Below are 21687 nucleotides of genomic sequence, written 5' to 3'. Positions count from 1 at the left end.
GCCATTTTCAAGCTAGATACAAATCTTCTTTCAACACTTTAAACAATAGCAATGGAGAAACTTGAACAATAGAATACATTTCTATTAAAGACAGAATACATTTCAACCTGTATGAACTCCAATAACATAACAAGCTGTCAGTTTGTAGAATAATTCACTAGGATAATTGGTAATAAAATACTCATTTTATAGAAGGCAAACTTCTTCTTTACAAATTCTGATATTTTTGATCACTTTCTACATACTTAATTTTATTAATGAGAGGCCCTCACCTTCACAAAGTCTTTAATCTCAAAGGGTAGCTTCTTGCAGGCATTCAGGAGTTCAGCTGTTTTAACTTTGATTTCAATCTCACCTGTTGGCATTTTCTTAGAAAAAAAAAAGATCTATTTTAGAAAATCATTTTTCAGGACATCTATGCAATACACATAATACACATTTGTAAAACACATGTATTTCTATACATATATGTGTCAAGCTACAGTGTAGATTATAATTTTTACATTCTTTTTTCTTTTCGGTTTTTCAAGACAGGGTTTCTCTGTGTAGCTTTGCGCCTTTCCTGGAACTCACTCTGTAGTCCAGGTTGGCCTCAAACTCACAGAGATCCGCCTGCCTCTGCCTCCCAGTGCTGGGATTAAAGGCGTGCTGGAGAGATGGCTCAGCCGTTAAAGGCGAGGCTCACAACCAAAAATATAATTTTTACATTCTTATTTATATCTGTGGCTCCTAAGATCAGCAAATATGTATCATTATATTAATCATTATACAAAAATCATTATGTATTTGCCATGGTCAACATGTCTCTTTGTGCACACTTATATGGGTGTGCTGACACCTGTCAGTTCACTTGTGGAACTTAGGAACTTTAGCGCTAAGTGTCCACAAGGGGCGCTATGTATACGCAGCAGACACTGAGACTGCACAAAGACAAACTTTCTATTTCCTAAACTACTAACTGGGTTCTCTTGTCCTGGAGGCCGGGAGATAACCGTCCCCGATACTTTCAGCACAGATTCCACAGGGGCTTCACATAAAAGCTTCTTCACAGACGCAGCCGACTGCAAAATACGGGGGAGGCGAGTCAGTTCTAAGAACAAATGAACTTACAAAACTCTTCAGTAAGCCTCTAGCTCAGAAAAATGATACTCACAGCTTACTTGCTGTAATATTGGAGCTGTTTCAATGATGCTATTACAAGATTTGGTAAATCCCACTGCCACTTTGGCTCCATATAACACAGACCACCGAGAATCCTCCCTCCTCCTTTCCTCTGACAGGGCCTCTCTTTATTCCTACAGTTTATCATATCTTAATGTTGTATTTTTATTAACAATTAACTCCTGAAATTAATACTTCAAACATGCTGATCAAACTACTTAGCTCACACTACATCCTATCAAAGAAGCTTTTAGATAATAATATAAAACCTTTTATTACCTCATCCTGGGGAATGATAATTTGAACAAGACCATGGCAATCTCTTAGAACTAAGAAGGTGTTTTGCCTGAATAATGGAAAAAGAAAGAATATTTGAGAATAAAGTACCTCAGCTCAAAATTTAAGGACAAAACTAGTAATAAAAATTCCATGTAATTTCTCCATTTTTATAATTGTGCATTTTCATAAGCTTTATTCATGCAACTATCTTATGACTTTTTTTTCTTTTTTAGGTAAGGGTCAGGCCTTGTTGCCCAGGCTGTCCATGAACTTGACATTTTCCTGCCTCAGCTTCCTAACTAGCTGAGATTATAGGCATGTACTGCCATACCTGACCAAATTTTTTTTTCAATTTGAATTATTATTAATTATTCATATAGCTACTAATTTGATATATGTGGCTTATTAATGACAAAAAAGATTTAAATTTTTCTTTCTTTTTTTGAGACAAGGTCTCACTGTTTAGCTGTGGGTGGCCTGGAATTCATACCTCAAACTCAGAGATCTGTCTGCCTCAGCCTCCCCAGTGCTGGGATTAATGGTGTGCACCACCACTGCCTGCCTGCCTAGACTTAAAAGTTTTCGAATGTGGTTGCTGCCAGCATCTCTTTTGAAGCGCCAGAGAAGCATGCAATCACTTGTTTGCAGTGAAATTTGTGACAGAGAACTCTCAGACCTGTGTACCAGGCTCTTAAAGGACTATCAGGAGTATGCTGAGAAAGCAGAAAAGGTTTCTACTGAACTAGAAGTTGGGAATCACACAAAGAAAAGCCTGCAAACTACTTCTTTTTAAAGATTCATCTTCATTTCACTATGTGTCTGTGCATGTGGATACAGGTACCTGGCAGGCCAGTGGCATCAATCCCCTGCAGCTGGACTTACAGGCAGTCATGAGCCCGACGTAAATGCTGGCAAACAACTATGGGTCCTCTGCAAGAGCAGACTTCACCCTTAACTCCTGAGCCATCTCTCCGGCCCCGGAAAACATTTCCTGAGCTTGCCTGCCACATGAAAATGGATTTCTCGTATAAGGAAATCGAGGACTATGGATTTCGTTAACTACGGCTGTGAAGACAGTCGTGAGACTTGATGGGTTCTGGAGAAGAGTTTTATTTCTTCCTGATGCCTCCTTTCTTCTTACTTGAAGAAGACGAGGAACTACCTTTCTCATTTGTGCTAGCATCTTACAGGAACTCAATGTGCTAAAACCAAATAGGTCTTGGGATTATGGCTGTAATACACGGTCTGGAATCAGCTTTAACTATGCCCCGTGTGCAAACGACGACGATATACTCACATGATGGTTAGGGCAACCTGACTTCTTCATTTTTGCTGCAAAGGGCACCAGGTATACTGTACTATTATGGTCACTGTTCTTGAAAGCAGTTGGCTATGAAGTCTTTTCTCTGAGAGAGCTAATGTTCCAAGAACGAATCTGGGCACAATCAGTTTTAGTTAACTTAGGAGTATGGTTTTATTTCTACATAATAACAGTTAAATTGCTAGTAACTGGATATGGTGCCGCATGTCTTTAATCCCAGCACTCAGGTGGCAGAGGAAGGTGTATTTCTGTGGATTCCAGCCCAGCCTGGTCTACATAGTGAGTTCCAGGCCAGCAAGCTGTATACAGTAAGACCCTGTCTCAAAACAAAACCACCACAACAAAAAACAAGATTGCTGGTGTCCTGGAATAGTAAAGGGGAAGGCAGCTTTTAGTAATAGTAAAGGTAAAAGCTGCCTTCCCCTTTAGAGAGGTGCTGGATTAAGATGTGAAAGCTTCAAGAACACTGAACACTATTCTAGAGCTCACACTGTTGTTCAGAAGGACGTGGAGTACCTATGGAGGAAGTCTAAAGTACAACGAGTTTATGTTGCCTGCCTTCAACCCAAGTTAGTAAGCTACATTAACCAGCATATCACTTACTTTATTTTTGTTTGTCTATTCTTTTCTATAATATCTGTAATCATGAAAATGGAATAAATTCTAAGAGTAAGTTTTTATTATTTCAGAAACAAAACTTAAATTTTTCCTTTATTTTAAGTAGTTTATTAATAAGGGGAAACAGGCTTGAGAGATGGCTCAGAGGTTAAGAGTGCTTCTTGCTCTTCCAGAGGACCCAGGTTTGGTTCCCAGCACTCAGATGGCAGTTCACAACTGTCTGTAACTCTAGTTTCATGGAATTAAACAACCTTTTCTGCCCTCTGTGAGCACCAGGCATGTGCATGGTATCCAGACATACATACATGCAAAATACCCGCACACATAAAAATAAATAAATAAAATCTCAAAAGGGGAAGCAACGGTACAGCCATCTTCCAGTAATTCATTAAAAAGCACACACAAAGGGAAAGACAGCTGACGTATGTTCTTTAGGCCTTTTGGAAAGCACAGGGGTATTCCTTTGTCCACATACACGTGACTCTACAAGAGTGATATTAAAGACATCAAGGGAATGAATACAGTTTAAAAAAAATGTGCCAAGAATGTTACTGTGGAAAAACTGCAAGAGTCTACCTGTCACTCAGCACAGTGTTGACACAGTTATAAATAAGCAAGTTAAGGACAAGATTCTTGCCAAGACAATGCTTGTATTGAGCATGCTGAAGACTCTTAAGAGCTAAGGTAAATTTTTTTAAGTGGCCAATATCTATCCACAGTTTGGACTTCTTCAATATGAGTTAATGTGCTAATATGTTTTGGAACACAGAGATGAACAACAAAAACAACAAACGGGTTTTGAGCCTAAGGAAATCACTACTCATGTTTTTAAGCTTTTTCTCTACTGAAATTCTGAATAAAGCAAGCTTTCTCCCCCAGTATTGCTGTTTCTCAGCTGGCTTACAGGCTTCTGGTCTATTCCCAGTTGCTGGTTATAAAAACTTTTCAACAGTAGCTCAAGATTATTTCAGTCCACTGGTGGACCAGGTTTAGTCACTACACCCTTATTGAGAGTGACACTATTAGAATTTTTCAAAACAAAACAGAACGGAAAATGCAGTGACTTCTGAGAGAACTACAAAAATGACAAAATATAATTCTCTGACTGGGTAAAAATTAGTAAAGATTGGAATTGCTTGGGAATACAACCTTCATGTATTCCTAAACCATTTGCCTTAATTTACCTTCGGTACTGAATCCATCCACACAGAGTGACTTCTTGGCCTAAGTGGGAAGAACGCAATTCTCCACATGTGTTGGTCCGAGCAACAAAGCTACTAAATTCTTTCAAAAAAGAAAAAAAAAAAATTAAAAAAACAGTTTAAATGGCAACAGTAAAAATATTTGTAGTTTAAAATATTCTTCATTCATGGTATATTAGGTGTTTCAGGTCAATGGGTGAAGTTAATAAAATTTTTAAATTACATTTGTGTGTGTGTGTGTGTGTGTGTGTGTGTGTGTGTGTGTGTACCATACAAGTGGGAGCCCACGTGCCATGGTGCACCTGGGGAGGTCAGAAGACAAGTTGTTGGATTCTGTTCTCTTCTTCCAACCACAATATGGGTCTGGGAATGAACTCTGGTTCCCAGGCTTGGCAGTAAGGGCCTCAACCCACTGAACCATCTTGATAAGCCTGATGAGGTTTATAAATAGGCTAGATCATACAGTTTCTCTCTTGCGTTTACATGCAAATGTGTCAAAGCCCAAGTGAACTACTATCCCAAAGTAAAATTCTGCATTCTGTTTAGAAATCTAAACTTTTTACATGACCTAGCACTTGCATGGACCTAAAATTGCAGTTGTACAATTTTAAATATTACATGTTTCTTTGCCAAGTGAAATATGATCTTAGAAATTATCTGTTTGGCAGTGCAGTTACTATTCAGCTTTAGTACAAATCTAATTTATAATAATCATTTGTACAACAATAAATTATTAAAAGTGTGAAAAAGATTTTAATTATTATTTTTTAGTTTTTATATTAATAGTATCAACTAAACAGACTGTCCTATGGGCGGCTATTATTATTTTTTTTAAGTAAGGAAAAAATCTTGATTATAAGTAATGAATAGAATGAATGACCTACTATAAAAATGCAGTTAAGACTGGGGAAACAAGGTATCAGAAACAGGCGGGAGCTCGTCGCTGCTTTCACCTGGAATTCTTTGTGAACTCAACGCCAGACTTCTGGAGAGAGAACCCCAGATTGGCTGGGTGGTCTTTCCGATGGGTCTGGATAAACCCTTGCACAGACGACTTAACCAAGAACCAAGATACATGTTGAAGTCCCAGGATGGCCAGAGACAATCACGAATCCCACGCTGCGGGTGTGGTGGTGCTCAAAACTCCGTTTCCGGAATACCTGGGAACCCTTACAATTCCAGTTCCCACTCAAATGCATCCAGACCCGCCACCGCAGAACATAAGTACAATATAGATTAATCCGCAAAGTCGGTCTCTAGGGCCCCTGGGTGAGCGGACAGGGCAAAACCTTCAGTGCATCAGTCCCCGCTTTAATTAAACAAGGCTGCAGCCCCAAGACACCAAAAGATCTCAAACCGCAGGGCGAGCGCGACCCAGCCCAGTCCAGACCCGGGGAGGCCGGTCACCAGGCGCGCGTCCTTCCTTTAGTCCCACGTTTTCTCCAAGGTGACCAGGGCATAAGCAGAAGGAGGTTCAACCTCGTGTTTCAAATCTCCTGAACTTGGCGGCCCATATTGAATTTTTGAAAGCGAACAAATCCCAGGTGCTCGCAGGTTCGAATCCCGACACAGATCACGTTCCGAAGCCAGTCCCTCTCACGCCCTGCGAGCGCCAAACTGACGTAAGGTATTCGGCCAATCAGAGCGAGGGCGCCTCCGCCATGTTTATTGTGGGCGGAAATTTGAGAGAAAGCTTCGCATCGGTTGTAAAACGGAAGAGCAACGCGGCGCAACCGGGAATTTGACGGGACTGATAAAAGCTCTGCCCTCAGTTAAAATGGCGACGTGGGTTGCTCATTTACGTGAAATCGGCGGGCCACAGAAGAGGCTGTCCGCGTCGGCCGCAGAGCGAGTCGGGAAATGATTTTAAACCGGAGGGCGTGGAGTGCGCGGAGTTGCGCCTTTGCGAAGGGAGTTTTTAGCTCTACTTTTGATCACAGCAGAGCTTCCGAGAAGGGGCTTCCGGGACACCTTGTCTTCCGTGGGCAGACGCTAGCTCCGGAGGAGTGAGGGTCGCAGAGCCGGGCCTCTAGGAAGCGGAACTGTCTCTCCCACGGTGAAGTGGCAGTGTTGCCGGCGTCTGAGGGGGCCAGGGTTCCCTCGCTGGCCTTGATGTCTCTTCTGAACTCACCAGGGATTGCTTCGGTTCTCTCTTAACAGTCAGTTTGGCCTTTGGCCGCTTTCTTTTTTTCCTAAAAAAAAAAAAAAAAACCCAAAAACGAAAAAACCAAAAATATCTTCTCGACTTAGTCTTGGAGCCAGACTTGAAGAATGATTCGTGCATCCGGAATGGATGACAGCATCGTTACGACATATTTTTGGTAAGATGTTTTGGGTGGGCCCTGGGCTGACTATGTGCTGCCTTGAGCTGTGTTGTGAGGTCACTGTCTGTCCAATGCTTTTGTGTGTTTAGATGGACTCACACTGGAGTTAACGTTCAGATGAGCGTTGGTATTGGGGCAGCCGGTTGACTGTTGTGGCAATATTGCCCTTTTTTTCATGAGAAGTAACTGAGTTTTAGTTGTGTGTTATGAACTGAGTACAAGAGGATTCGGCAAGCAATGTTGTTCTGTGGATACTAAAAAGCTGCTGGAAGGGTAAAACTTGGGAACTATTTCGGACCCTTGCCCTTCTGTCAACTGGCAACATAGTGGCTTACATAATGGGTCATTTGAGGAGTACTAGATGTGTCCCAGCACAAGGGAGGCTGAAGCAAGAGAATTGCTGTGAGTTCTAGGCCAACCTGAGCTACATAGTCACTCTTTATAAACAAAACACCCCCCCCCCCAACAAAAGGAGAATATTTGTTAAAGGCGTGGTATTTGTTAAGTGATTACAAACAAACCTGGAAAATAATGAATGCTTAGCAATTATTATACCAGATAACATGCTTCAAAGAACAATTCTGTAATTTAAACCCACTAAAGTGCACACTGGAAGGCTCACATCATGGAAATACTTAATGCCTATGGGAAAATGAAAAATGCCTATTTAAATGTTGCATCCCTATCTATGATGTTTTTAATTTTATTTTTTAAACATAGTACATGTGTGTTCTATGGGTATGGTGGTCAGAGGACATCTTGCAGAAGTCAGTTCTTTCCTACTGTATGAGTTTCAGGAATTGAACTTAGGTTATCTAGCTTAGCTGCAAGTTCCTTTACTGGCTGAGCCATCTGACCAACCCTGGAGTTTGGAGAATCTAGACAAAGCTAAGGTCCCAAAGCCGATGGAGGAGGAATTGATGGCACCAGATTACTATTCCCCTAATATAGACAACTGGCTCTTCCAGGTGATTTACCCTCCCTGGAGAATGTTGCCACCACCCTCCTCTGTGGTATACCACTCCTGTGGAGGAGGAAATGGCCATGCCCCCAGAGGTATGTGTGAGGGTCTTCATGCTTTCCAGACCATCATCACCACAGGAACCACTTTAGTCCCAATTGTTGATCAACAAATCCATTGACAATTGCACTGTCTTTACTCCAAATCTTGTCTGGCTCAGTTTTGTCGCTTTTCTGGCCGAGGGAGGGTTGGTAGGAAAGGAAATCCCTTATACAGGCAGGTTTGGAAGGCATCAGTTGAGGCATTTCGTCTGCAGGTCAAGTTTTGGCTACAGGCTGCTGGTGTGGGGTTGTGTCTGTAGAGATACCCTCCAGTTTTTTGACTAGAAAGTTCACCTCTTTCTGGCTGCTGAGGGTGTTAAGTGGCAAAGCCCTCAGGGTTGAGCCGTGCTCCTGCTTGGGAACATGGTTTTCTTTTTTGTTGGTCATCTGGGGCCAGTCGTGCCTGGACATTCTGTTGCTGTTGCTTTGCAGCCTCCTTCAGGAAAGGGGGGCATACTGTGAGGTAGCTACCTTTCCTCTTAGGACTGGCCTTGGCTCCCCTGATAGAGTCTTCCAACCTCCAAGGACCCTGGGAGAAAGCCATCCACCCACCAAGCCACTTGTCATGAATGTTCTGTCTTGTGTGTGCTCACACAAACTCACTTCCTGTCTTCCCTAACTTTTTGAAATTGGCAAGCCAGATTAGAGGCAGCTCTTTAGGGTCATCATGAAGCCCCTGTTTTGCCCATCATTCATGGTGGTCTTGCAAGTCTGCTTGGCAACATGTATTGTTTGTTGGCAACATCAAAAACATTGTTTGACTTATTCTAGAGCTCATACTATAAAGTTCTTGTTTTGGCATTTCTCTTCACAGCACTAGAACAGTGACTAAGACAGGAAATAAGAGGATGCTGTGGCAAAGGGAGGGAGTGGGAAGGAGAGAGAGTAAGAAGTACCTGTAGAGCAGTGTGCATGAGTTAACTTTAGTGCTTAGAATTCTAGAGTTGCTTTTTTTTCTTGTTGCAGACCATGGATCCTTATGACTCACGAGGACCAACTCCTAGACGAGGTCCCTCAAATCTGAAAGATTACTTTGTAGGTGCCACCCCTTTGCAGAAACGACTGGAATCGGTCAGGAGGCAGAGTTCGTTTTTTCCCAGTCCACCTCGAAGGAAAGTTCCCCAATGTTCGCAGTTGCAGGTATGACTTGTTTGCCTTTAGGATGGTCAGTGATTGAAAATATATGAATAAGAATGCATCAATTTACATAACAATTTAACCTCTCAGCTAATAGATAAACGAGGAGCAGTTAAGAAAACAATTTCACACTTTAACCACACTGTGTTTTGTTCCTCCTAATCTCCATTACTCCATTTCACTTCCTCACTATTTTTCTTCTGTGCCATTGGCATTTTTGAAGAATATAGACTCATACTTTCCCTTGTTTGACTGGAATGTTCTTCACCTTTGTATTTGTATGATGTTTCTCAATGATTGAAATTTGTATTCTTGTCTAGCATTTTCCATAAGTTCTATTGTACCTTTGGTTCTTTGGTACCTTCAATGTAGCTTTCTCCTCTTGCTCATGGTGTATGTCTAGTGCTTTTTGGGATAGGAGTCAAGTTTTGTCTCTTATGACGTTTCTTGAAGAAGAATTGCTAGTGCTGGTACTGAAAATAATAGTTCTTAGACAGAAAGCTTTTCAGGCGTGGGGGGTGGGGCTACTGGGGGTTTAATGCAGAGCCTTGCGTATGTTCAGCTTAGTTCTACTGCTGAACTACATCCTCAGCCTGAGAGACTTTGTCCTTCCCTCCTTCCTTCCTTCCTTCCTCCTTCCTTCCTTCCTTCCTTCCTTCCTTCCTTCCTTCCTTCCTTCCTTCCTTCCTTCCTCCTGCCAGCTGATATTACATACGTGCACCTACATGACTTCCTAGTGTGTAGTATTTTGCCTGCATGTATGTATATGTACCACATGTATGCCTGAGGAAGTCAGAAGAGGGCATTGGACTCCCTAGAACTGGAGTGACTTATGATTGTGAATCATCAAGTGGACGCTGAGAACACCCAGGTCCTCTGCCATTTCTCCAACCCCTTCGACATATTTTATATAAAGATGGAAATGTCTAGTTTAGTGCTTCTTATTTTTATAATTTTCCCATTCATTTCGTAAGAAAAAGTATGTAGCTGTTTCACTGAATGCTGTAACTATGACAAACATTGTCCTCAAATCACAGACACCCACACACATACACTTTTGTTCTAAAAGACAGCTGGAGCTGTGAGACAATGTCAGAAAATGTGGGCTTTAGAAGTTCCTCAGGAGGAAGTTAGGAGCTTTTAGACTGTCAGTACTTTTATATCCTATGGGGTTTTTGTTTGTTTGTTTGTTTTCTGTTTGTTTACTTTTGTTTTTGTTTCTTTGAGGCAGAGTGTTGCTGTACAAGCCTGTTAGCTTAGAACTCACTGTGTAGACTGGGCCAATTTGGCCCTGAACTTGTGGGTGATCTTTCTGTCTGCCCCAGAAGAGCTGGAGTTACCGTCATATACCACTATGCCTGGCTCACATTTGTTTTTTAAATTAATTTTTAAGTGAGCATACAAAATGACTGATTCCCTGTGGCATGCTCATATATATATTATACTTTGTTATTATTCATCTTCTTCCCCATCTGATCCTGTTGTTCCTCCCAAATAGTTTTCCTTTCTTTTCTTTCTGTGTACTGTCTTACCTTATTATCTCTACCCATAGGAGCTCTTCCTTCCCTCTCATAGTCCCTTTCCTGCTTCCGTGACCACACACACACTAAAACACACACATGCACACACATATATCAAATGTCAGATCGTAGTCAGTGCTATGAAGAAAAATAAAAGGGTTAGGAGATAGTGACAGATTTGGAGTGATACATTTACTTTAGAGTGGCCTCTTAGATAATAACTAAGGACAGATCTGAATGAAATGGAGAGCTTTCTTGTATGAACATCCAGGGGAACAGTTTTCCACACAGGAAGGGAGGCAAAGGCAGAGGACCATTTAATGATCTATAAAGTCCTGCAAGCTCCATTTGAGGTTAACCTTAGGAATACAGGATCATGTACCAAATTTTTATTAAATATATAAATTGCTATTATTAAATTTTTATTCATGTTTTTACTTTTTAACACCTTTATCTTGATTTTATTGTTTTAGGAAGAAATTGATCCTCAGAAGGTTGCATTTCTTCTCCACAAACAATGGACTGTATATAGTTTAACTCCCTTGTATAAATTCTCCTATACTAATCTCAAAGAATATTCTAGACTTCTAAGTGCATTTATTGCTGCTGAAAAGCAGAAAGGACTTGCTGTGGAAGTGGGAGAAGACTTCAACATCAAAGTGATTTTTTCCACTCTACTTGGAGTGAAAGGAACACAAAGGGACCCTGAAGCATTTCTTGTGCAGGTATAGTAGTATGTACGTAGCACTTGCTTCAGAGAGGGGGAAAATCAATGTTTTGTTGGTTTGGAATGGAAATTATAGTATTTTCTTGTTGCTTGTCTTTTTTTGAGGGGGCGGGGCTGGAGAGATGGCTCAATTAAGAATACTGGCTGTTCTTCCAGAGGACCCAGGTTCAATTCCCAGCACCTACATGGCAGCTCACAACTGTCTGTAATTCCACTTCCATAGGATCTAACACACTCACACAGACATATATGCAGGCAAAACATCAATGCACGTGAAATTAAAAAATAATAATAATAATAAAATTTTTAAAAAGTTTTTTGATTACATTTATGTATTTGTTTATTTTATTATTTATTTAATTCTATGTATATATGTATGTGATTGTGTACCACAGTATGTTTGTGGAATTTGGAGAACTTACTGGAATTGGTTCTCTCTAATATGTAGGATCCTAGGGATCAAACTCAGGTGCCTTAATTTGCTAAGCCATCTTTCTGACCCAAAGCTTGTGGTTTTTAATCTTATTTTATATTATAATAATTAGAGATGGCTAACTTAACTTGTTTCCTACATGTGTAGGAAATTTTTTTGTGAGTGGAATATGATGTTGACTTTAGAAAACACACAGAGGTATAAAAGAAGTTTAAGAAACTTGTGCTGGCAAGCCGGGCAGTGGTGGTGCACTGCCTTCGGTCCCAGCACTCGGGAGGCAGAGCCAGGCGGATCTCTGTGAGTTCAAGGCCAGCCTGGGCTACAGAGCGAGATCTAGGACAGGCACCAAAACTACACAGAGAAACCCTGTCTCAAAAAGAAAACAAAAACAAAAACAAAAACCAACCAAACAAAGAAACTTGTGCTGTCAAGATGGCTCAGCAAGTCTCGGCACATGGGCAAGGCTGGTGGTAGAAGGAGCGACCTGATTCCACAAAGGTGTCCTCTGCCCTTACACTCTACTCTGGCACACATGCCCTCAAATCATGCACTCACATACACACAATAAGAATTTTTTAAAAATCACAATTTAACATTTTGGTATACATCTATTTGTTTATCTGAATCAGCACAGTCTTAAAATTGGGATCTCACTGTCCATACTTTGTGTTTTGGCTAATCAGTGTTATAGATAATTACTCATAAATAGGAATTCTACATTTTTGTAGATACAGATGAATGTTCTAGTTCTATTCTTTCTTTCCTTTTTTTTTTTTTTCTTTCGAGACAGGGTTTCTCTGTATAGTCCTGTTTATCCTGGAACTTACTCTGTAGATCAGGCTGGCTTCAAACTCACAGAGATCTGCCTGCCTCTGCCTTTGGAGTGCTGGGATTAAAGGTTGTGCCACCCTGCTTCTAATTATTTTCTGTGATAAAACACTGACCAAAAGCAACTTGGGGAGGAAAGAGTTTATAAATTGGCTTGCAGTTCATGAGGAAAGCCAAGGCAGGAACTCAAGCAGAGACCAGAAGGAACACCACTTACTGGCATTCTCCCCATGGCCTTTTCAATTTGTTTTCTTACACAATCCAGGCCCACCTGCCCAGGGTGGCACTGCCCATAGTGAGCTGGGCCCTCCCATATCCATCATTAATCAAGAAAATGCTCCAGAGACTTGTCTACGAGGCCAGGCTGGAGTAGAAATGCCTCAGTTGATGTTCCTTCTTCCCAGATGACTGTAGCTGTGTCAAGGTGACTAAAAACTAACCAGCACACTATAATTCATTGATTTTTTTTTTTTTTAAATTTAAGTTTTAGCTCGTAGAAGCAAAATTTTAGTAAAATCGTGTGTATTATATCATTCCATATGGTATGTGGTGCCATGTGACTCTCAGAAATGCAATGCTAATATCTCTTCCTGTTAGTTGTGCATAAAAGCAACAATCCTGTCTTTTATTAGTCAAGAGATTAGCTTTGGTGTTTTGAGACAGGGTCTTATTGTGTAGCCCCGGATGGCTGACCTAGAACTTGCTATGTTGACCAGAAGGTCCTTGAACTCACAGAGATCCTCCTGCCTCTACCTCTTGAGCTCGGAATTAAAAGTGTGTGCTCCCCCCGCCCCCAGCTCCACACACACAACACACATACACCTTTTCTCCTTTTCTTGACACAGGCTCTTCCTGTGTAGCACTGGCTGGCCTGGAACTCACAGAGATCTGACTGCCTCTGCCTTCCAGTTTCTGGGATTAAAAATTTGTGTGACTGTGCCCAGCTCAAATGAACTAATCTTTATCTTTGAAAAAGGAAATTAAATTCTCAAGCTGTAGAAAAAAGATTAAATTCATTTGTATAAATTAAAGGTTAGCAAACTAATGTGTAGACTGGCTTTCTTTCTCTTTCCCAAAAGATAGTGTTGCTTTATAGCCCTGGCTGACCTAATACTCAGACTTGGGACAATCCTGCCTCAGCCTCCTAAGTACTAGGATTAGAGGTGTATGCCACCGTGCCCAACTTATTTCTTGTTTTTGTGAATAATTTTTTTTCTTGGAACATAGCCAATTTCATTTGCTTCTGTATTGTCTATGGCCACCTTTGGGCTATAACTGGAGACTTCAAGTAGTTAGTTGTGACAGAGACCATATATCCTGCAAAAGTAAAAATATTTAATATCTGGCCTCCCTCACCTGTTCTTTTGTTTATTTTTTGAGATAGGATCTCATGTGGCCTCGGGTGGCCTTGGACTCACAGTAATTTAAGCCATGCTGAGTTGGCCTTGATCCTTCTCCCTCCACTTCTCAGATGCTGGGATTATAATGTACACCACTGTGCCTGGCGCTATTTGACTTTTTAAGGAAAAGTCCACTTCCTACAGGATAGGGCTGTAGAGGGATGCTCAGTTTGGTGGACATGGCTGCTTCACTGTTAGCTCCAGTGATGGTAATACCATATAGCATGAGGATTCTTCCAGTTATTAGGCAAGTTCCAAATGATTCTGACCTCAAATACCTGAAAGACTACTAAGAGAATTAAAAAAAAAAAAAAAGCTAAAATGTAATGAAGATATTACAAGCCAGGGATGATTACCCAAGGCAGTGTTCAGCTCAAGGAGTTAGAAGAAAAATACAATTAAACACAATTAAAAACAAAATTTTAAGCAGAGCATTAGTCTAAGGATTTTCAAATCTCCATTTGTTTTGCTGAATTTAGCTTACAAGGGACATCACAAAGTCATCCTCACAAACTTCCAGTGATTACATGAAAAGATTATCTTTTCCATAGTGCAAATCAAAGCCTTTCACTAGCATGATCATTACCACAGACCATAAATTAAAAGCAAAATAGTACAGCTGGGCATGGTGCCGCATGCCTTTAGTCCCAGCATTTGAGAGACAGAGGCAAGCAGTAGGTCTCTGAGTTTGAGGCCAGCCTGGTCTATGTAGTGATTTCTAGGACAGCCCGTCTCAAAAACAAAACAAAGCAAAACAAAACATTAATAATAAATGTGATTGAAGGTGTGGAGAACTTGGAATCCTCATGCATTGCAAAAAATTTTTGCAGCCACTTTGGAAAGCAACAGGTTTCAAAATCTCATTTCTTGATAAGCTTACAGGACTCTTAAGTCATGAAAGTATGATATATATAGTATATTTGGTCTTGGAAATGTTTAAATCCTTCATAATCTCTTGAATAAGGAGATATGATAAAAGAAACTGTTTAAGTGATCCTTTATTAAGAAATATGATGGTGTCAGATGGTGGTGACACACACCTTTAATCCTAGGAGTCCGAAGGCAGGGGTAGGTAGATCTCTGAGTTCGAGGCCAGCCTGGTCTACAGAGTGAGTTCCAGGACAACCAGGGCTACACAGAAAAACCCTATAGTAGGTTTTCTTTTTTTTTTTTTTTTAGTTTTTGGGAGCCCGCCGCCCAACTCTCAAATAAATACACGGAGACTTAGTCTTACTTATTAATAACCAGCCTTAGCTTGGCTTGTTTCTAGCCAGCTTTTCTTAAATTATCCCATCTACCTTTGCCTCTGGGCTTTTACCTTTCTCTATTCTACATACCTCTCTTTCTTTCTTACTTCATGACTGGTGTGTAGCTGGGTGGCTGACCCCTGGCATCCTTCTCTCCTCCTTTTCTCGCTTCTCCCTCTTCTCTCTCTCCTCATTTATTCTCTGTGCCTGCCAGCCCTGCCTGCAACTCTCTTGCCTAGCTATTGGACGTTCAGCAAGACCAATCAGTTGTTTTAGGTAGGCACAGTAACACAGCTTTACAGAGTTAAACAAACGCAACATAAAAGAATGCAACACATCTTTGCATCATTAAACAAATATTCTACAATGAAACCCTTTCTTGAAAAACAAAAACTATGATGGGGCAAAAATTTAAATGTTGCCCTGGTCAGTACTTTAACAAAAACTATTATGAATGTTTTGAAGCAATGTTTACTATGTAATTCACAATGGGAAATTTGAGGGGTTAGTCATGGGAAAGTAATTAAGATTTTAAACTATCTTGAACAGATTGGCACAGTGGGCCAAATTGAAAGAGCTTTAAATTTTGGTAGAAGTAAGTTTACTGCCTTAATCTAGGTGGAGAGGAGATTTACATTTTACATATAATGGCATAGATGAATGTATTGGGCCTTTAAATTTTTTTTAAATTAGATTTATTAATTTTATTTTATGTGTGTTTTGCCTGTATGTATGTCTGACCACATGTGTGCTTGGTGCCCTTGGAGGTCAGAAGAGGACATCAGATCACCTGGAACTGGAATTATGGATGGTTGTAAACCATCATGTGGGTGCTGGGAATCGAACATGGTCCTCTGCAAGAGCAACAAGTGCTCTTCACTGCTGAGCCTTCTCTTCAGCCCTGGACATTTTTTATATAAAGCTGTCAACTAAAAACTAGAGGTCTGTAATCTTAGATTATACTAATAGTACAACCTAGGTCAAAGATGATGATCTAATCAGAGTTTTGTTTTGTTTTTTTCTAATCTAGAGCCTTGTATACACTATGTACTTTGCCACTGAGTTTGATTCTTAGGGCTTTGTAATTAAACTTTTCTGAAGTAAATATGTTCACTTTTGGATGGCTCCTATGCATAAGAAGGTCAGAGTGTAAGAGTGCAAGAGAACTTGTGAGTGTATGTCCTAGGAAGAATGGATTGAAGACACTGGAGACCTTGAACTTGACAGTGTATGTGTTATGGACCAGCAGGTGTCTGAGGGGCTTTTCCTGTAGAAGAGAGATTGGATTTTATTTGTCTTACATGCCCATAGTGAAGAAGGTGATGCAGTCGATGGGAACTGTACGTAACATATGGAAGAACATTTTAAGTTGATGGAAAGGGTTGCTGTGGGAATTGTTCCTCTCTAATGGGAAATGTTTTTTGTTTTTTTTTGTTTTTGTTTTTTTGTTTGGTTTTTCAAGACAGGGTTTCTCTGTGTAGCTTTGGAGCCTTTCCTGGAACTCACTCTGTAGCCCAGGTTGGCCTCGAACTCACAGAGATCCACCTGGCTCTGCCTCCGAGTGCTAAGATTAAAGGCGTGCGCCACCACCGCCCGGCTCTAATGGCAAATGTAAGCTGTTGGACGTGGAGCTCTTCTGTAGTCCTTTCTAAAGTTGAGATTTTTTTTTCCTTCCCCAAGGTATTGTACTTGAGTGTACCATATAAGAATTTCCTAATTTGGTTTTTGGCAAGGTCTTGTCATATGCTCTATTTCTAGTATAGAAAAATATTGGCCAAAAGTCAATATTTTGATAAGCTCTAATAATTAGAGAAGTTACTCATTGTGGTTTTTTATCAGCTATTGTTATCACTTTAATTTTTTTTTTTTTTTCGTGAGAGTTTCTCTGTGTAGCTTTGCACCTTTCCTGGAACTCACTCTGTAGTCCAGGCTGGCCTCGAGCTCACAAGATCCGCCTGTGATCTCTGCCTCCCAGTGCTGGGATTAAAGGTGTGTGCCACCACCGCCTGGCTAATTTTGTTTTTTTAATGAAGCAAAGTTGGAGTTTATTAAGAATCAGTTTTAATACATATTTGATTACAGATATTAAAAGAGAGAGACGGTATTTAAAAAAAAGAAGTGGAGTTGGGGATTTAGCTCAGTGGTAAAGCGCTTGCCTAGCAAGCGCAAGGCCCTGGGTTCAGTCTTTAGCTCCGGAAAAAAAATAAATAAATAAAATAAATTAAAAAAAAAAAAAAAAGAAGCTGGACATGGTAGCTCACACATGTAACCCAGCACTGGATTGGTTTTGGGTTTTTGTTTTGTGCTCTTTTTTAAAATGTGTTTCTATTAGCATATATAAATTACTTATAATAATGGGTTTCATACATGTATATGATCATTTTGATTATTGTCCCTTGTGTCCCTCCTTCCTGCTGATCTCCCTCCTCTTCCCAACTGCTTCCCCTTCTACTTTCCTGTCTTGGTTTTTGGTGACCCAAGGAGTTTAGTTAGGGCTGTTGACAGGAACATGGGTGAGGGCTTAGTTACAGGCACATAGGCAACTTGCCAGTGGCTCTTCCACTAAAGATCATTAACTGCCTGTATATCCTCAGGGATGGGTGGGGCTTTGTGAGTTTCTTCCCTCTTTCTAGTCAGAATGCTTAGGAACCCACTCTTCGGCAGGTAATCACAGCTGCTGAGAAGTCAAGAGTGCAATTCAAGGCAGCATTCCATATCCTTCCACCTCGTCCTCTGCTCTACCCTTCCATGCATGCTCTCCCTGAGTGTTCGGAGTGATGTGGATCTATTGAACCTCCACTTACTCTCAGCACTGGCCGATTGTAAGCCTCTGTGGTAACTGTGGCCCACAGCAAACAGAAACTTCTCGGACCAAAGATGACAACAGTATTTATTCATCTATGAGCACAACATAAATATTTTTAGAAGACAATTCAATAGGGACTTTATGCCCACTTAGCAGTAAAACAGCAGTACCTTGCCCACTAGAGCCTATGTTTATAGTCCTGGACATGAATTCCTTCCTGTGGAGTAGGCCTCAGATCTAATTGGAAAGTGGTTGGTTAACCCCACAAGAGTTCTGTTACTATTGCTCGCTCTCTCTCTCTCTCTCTCTCTCTCTCTCTCTCTCTCTCTCTCTCTCATCTATTTTTCCTTCCTTCCTTCCTTCCATCCCTCCATTCTTCCTGTCTACCTATCTATCTATCCTATTATTTGAGACAGTATCCCATAGACCAGGCTAACCTCAAACTTGCTATGTAGCCAAGTCTGGCCTTGAACTCCTTGTCTTCCTGAGTCAGCCTGGAATTATGAACATGTGCCACCATGCTTGGCCTTATTTTTAATATACTCACTAATTTTGAGAAGATGAAATTTAGAGTAAATGGTCTTTTGAATTTAATGGACTTGTTTTGCTTTCCCTTGTAGATTCTCTCCAATTCCCAGTCATCACGTGAGCACAGAGAAGGTAAAGTGTTGTGGACTGGTTGGTTCTGCTGTGTCTTTGGAGAGAGTCTTCTGGAGACTGTTTCCGAAGACTTCACCTGTCTACCCTTATTCCTTGCAAATGGAGCAGAGTCCAATACATCTCTAATCGGAGGCTGGTTTCAGAAGACCTTTGACTGTTGCTTCAGTCCTTTAGCAATCAGTGCGTTTAATCTTTCCTGGATGGCTGCCATGTGGACTGCATGCAAAATGGACCATTATGTGGCTACTACGGAATTGTTTTGGTCTGTGCCCTGTAGCCCTCAAAGCTTGGATATTTCTTATGCAATTCATCCAGAGGATGCAAAAGCTTTATGGGACAGTGTCCACAAAACACCTGGGGAGGTTACCCAGGAGGAGGTTGACTTGTTTATGGACTGCCTTTATTCACACTTCCATAGGCATTTCAAAATTCACTTATCAGCCACAAGATTGGTTCGTGTCTCGACGTCTGTAGCTTCAGCACACACTGATGGAAAACTGAAGGTTAGTTTGAACGCATCTAATTAAACTTTTTCTTGTCATGGTTTCCAAATGTGCGGTGATTATATTTTACCTGGAGAAACACACTTGAATGCATAGTAGTTCAAGACACTAGAGAGACTTATTTTATGCTTTATAAATGACCCACCAGTGTCTCTAGCCATCTAGAGCTGGCCTTAAGTGGAATGGCACTATGTATTGTGTAGTGTAGAGCTGAGTAATATGAATTACCCTCAAGCAACTGAAATTTTCAAAATGGACAAATTTTGAAATAACTGTTAAAATAACAGCATTTTTATGTGTGGAATAAAATTATAGCCAGCAACAGAATGTCATCTTTGTCTTCTAGGCTTTTCTATTGCCATTAGAAAGAAATTTACAGAGACATTGTTTTTATGTTCTATAAAGAAACTATATATATATTAATTTTTTAATTTATGTATGTGGGTGTTTTTGCCTGCATGTGTGTCTGTACATTTGTGCTATGCCCGGTGCCCATGGAGGCCAGAAGAAGAAACCTTTGGATCCACTGAAACCAGAGTTTGGTGTGAGCTGTCATGTGGGTGCTGAGAATTGAATCTGGGTCCTCTGGAAGAGCAGCCAGTGCTCTTAGCCACTAAGCTATCTCCCCAGCCCCCTTAAGGCATATTTAAATACATGTCTGTAGTGGGTAGCCTTAATAATTTCACCAATACATGTCCCTATATACATCCAGTGAATGCTTCCTATTATTTTGTCATTGTTAAGACTCTTAACAGAGTTTAATTCTACTTTTTCTTTCTACTTTTAAATTTTTCTGTGTATTTTTCCTTTTGTGTGTGTGGTAGGAATTGAACATAGTGTCTTGTACACGTCAGGCAAGTCCTCAGCCACTGAGCTACATACACTCTTTCTGTCCTATTTGTACATAGTTACAGGCATAGTATGGCGTAAGAAGAGTTGAGTTATAGTAATTAGCAATTCCATCTCTGTCTTGGTATTATCTAGTTACTTTGAAATGTTAATAAATTGTAGACTGTAGTCACCCAACTGTGCTGTAAAAGCACTAGAACTAATTCCTCCTACCTGGTTGTATTTTGTTACCCATTATGTAACCCTCTCTATCTCTCCTTAGCTGTTGGTGACCACTGTTTTCTTCTATGAGATTTGTTTTGTTTTGAGGAAGGCTTTCATGTAGCTCAGGCTAGCCTTGAATTCATTATGTAGCTGGAGATGATGTTGAATTCTCAATCCTCCTGACTTCCACGTGTGTGCTGTGCCATGCACATACATCCATAAAGACACAAAATCAATAACTTTTTTTATAAAAGGAAAAGGTTCAAAAATATTTGAACTTTTATGTCTTATGTTCCATGAGTACTATATAACTCACATTTTCAACCTGGAAGGTCAAAATGAAATAATAGGCTGAAAAATAATTTTGATGAGAAGAGCTAAGCATTAAAAACAAAAGCAACTTAATATAGTGGCACATGCTTGTAATACTAGTGCTTGGGAGGTAGAGGCAGGTGGATCAGTGGTTCAAGGTCATCCTTGGCAACATAGGGAGTTCAAAGCCAGCATGGGTACTTCAGACTCTGTCTCAGAAAACTGAAGCAAGGACTGGAGAGATGGCTTAATGATTGAAAGCATGTACTGTTTGGGTAGGGAGCCCGAGAGTCTATCTCCTAGTACTCATACTGAGGAGGTTGAAAGCATATACTATTCTGGTAGAGAGCCCAAGAGTCCATCTCCTAGTACTCCTACTGAGGAGGTCACAAACACCTGGAACTTCATTCCAGAGGAGCCAACACCCTCTTCTGGCCTTTTAAAATTAGTTTTAACTAAGCTCAGCTGGTTGAGAACTGCATTGCTCTTGCAGAGGATCTGAGTTGGGTTCCCAGCAGCCACACCAGGCAGTTCACAACTATCTATAACTCTAGCTCCAAAATATCAGATGCCTCTGGCCTCTTCTGGCACTTGGATTCATGTGCATATACCTACACACATAACTACATAATTAAAAATAAATAAGTAAAATAAAAACCATGACAAAAATAAACAAAAACACCCAAGATCAAATTGCTTTGTCATCATAATACTATCTTAATTTTAAAATCTTTTCTTTTTTTTCTTTTACAGATTCTGTGTCATAAATATCTTATTGGTGTGTTGGCATATATGACAGAACTGGCAATTTTTCAAATTGAGTGACTTCTCGTATGGACTGCACCTATAAACCCTTTCAGTTATTTTCTGAGTTGCTATTCCAAGTGGGGCAGTGGAAGAAATGTAGCACCTGTTTTCTCAGGGTGCCAGGTGGATCTAGAACACAGTGCTGGTAGTGGGTGAGCCATGTTCATGTGCTTGTGTACCCATAGTATCACTGTGGTCATGTCATGTGTGATGCCATAGAAGATGATGAGTTGTTAATATAAAAGCATCTACCTTAGTCAAATAAACATAACTAAAATCTGGTGTTT

The 21687-nt window shown here is 40.5% G+C and overlaps 2 protein-coding genes across 3 annotated transcripts in view; one reads left to right on the top strand and one right to left on the bottom strand.

The window, feature by feature from the left end:
• Positions 1 to 6650, bottom strand: part of Dars2 (aspartyl-tRNA synthetase 2, mitochondrial) — a 31216-nt gene extending 24566 nt beyond the window's left edge. The window contains exons 1-5 of the mRNA XM_059280374.1: positions 5535 to 6650; positions 4564 to 4663; positions 1441 to 1507; positions 960 to 1061; positions 273 to 368 (exon numbers count right to left, since the gene is read on the bottom strand). Coding sequence (XP_059136357.1) covers positions 273 to 368; positions 960 to 1061; positions 1441 to 1507; positions 4564 to 4663; positions 5535 to 5658 — 489 coding nt within the window. The 5' untranslated portion in view covers positions 5659 to 6650. The remainder of the gene's footprint in view (positions 1 to 272; positions 369 to 959; positions 1062 to 1440; positions 1508 to 4563; positions 4664 to 5534) is intronic.
• Positions 6651 to 6677: 27 nt separating this feature from the next.
• On the top strand, positions 6678 to 21515 carry Cenpl (centromere protein L). Of its 2 annotated transcripts, none has more exons than XM_059280371.1 (5): positions 6678 to 6902; positions 8934 to 9107; positions 11098 to 11349; positions 18686 to 19228; positions 21347 to 21515. In XM_059280371.1, exons 2-5 carry the CDS (start codon positions 8937 to 8939, stop codon positions 21416 to 21418), a joined length of 1038 nt encoding a protein of 345 aa, XP_059136354.1. In that variant the 5' UTR covers positions 6678 to 6902; positions 8934 to 8936; the 3' UTR covers positions 21419 to 21515. The 2 variants fall into 2 exon arrangements, with proteins under 2 accessions (XP_059136354.1, XP_059136356.1); XM_059280373.1 differs by lacking the exon at positions 6678 to 6902 and adding an exon at positions 7031 to 7178.
• Positions 21516 to 21687: the final 172 nt, after the last annotated feature.

This window comes from Peromyscus eremicus, chromosome 15 (assembly GCF_949786415.1).
Source record: "Peromyscus eremicus chromosome 15, PerEre_H2_v1, whole genome shotgun sequence".
Lineage (NCBI taxonomy): Eukaryota > Metazoa > Chordata > Mammalia > Rodentia > Cricetidae > Peromyscus > Peromyscus eremicus.
The sequence above is the reverse complement of the archived record's forward strand: the minus strand, read 5'-3'. Positions and strand labels throughout refer to the sequence as shown.

Excerpts from the sequence above, each read along its gene's own strand:
- Cenpl (XM_059280371.1), top strand. The coding sequence starts at position 8,937 with ATGGATCCTTATGACTCACGAGGACCAACTCCTAGACGAGGTCCCTCA. Across the intron at positions 9,108-11,097 it reads CCCAATGTTCGCAGTTGCAG|GAAGAAATTGATCCTCAGAA; the intron begins GTATGACTTGTT and ends TTATTGTTTTAG. Across the intron at positions 11,350-18,685 it reads CTGAAGCATTTCTTGTGCAG|ATTCTCTCCAATTCCCAGTC; the intron begins GTATAGTAGTAT and ends TTTCCCTTGTAG.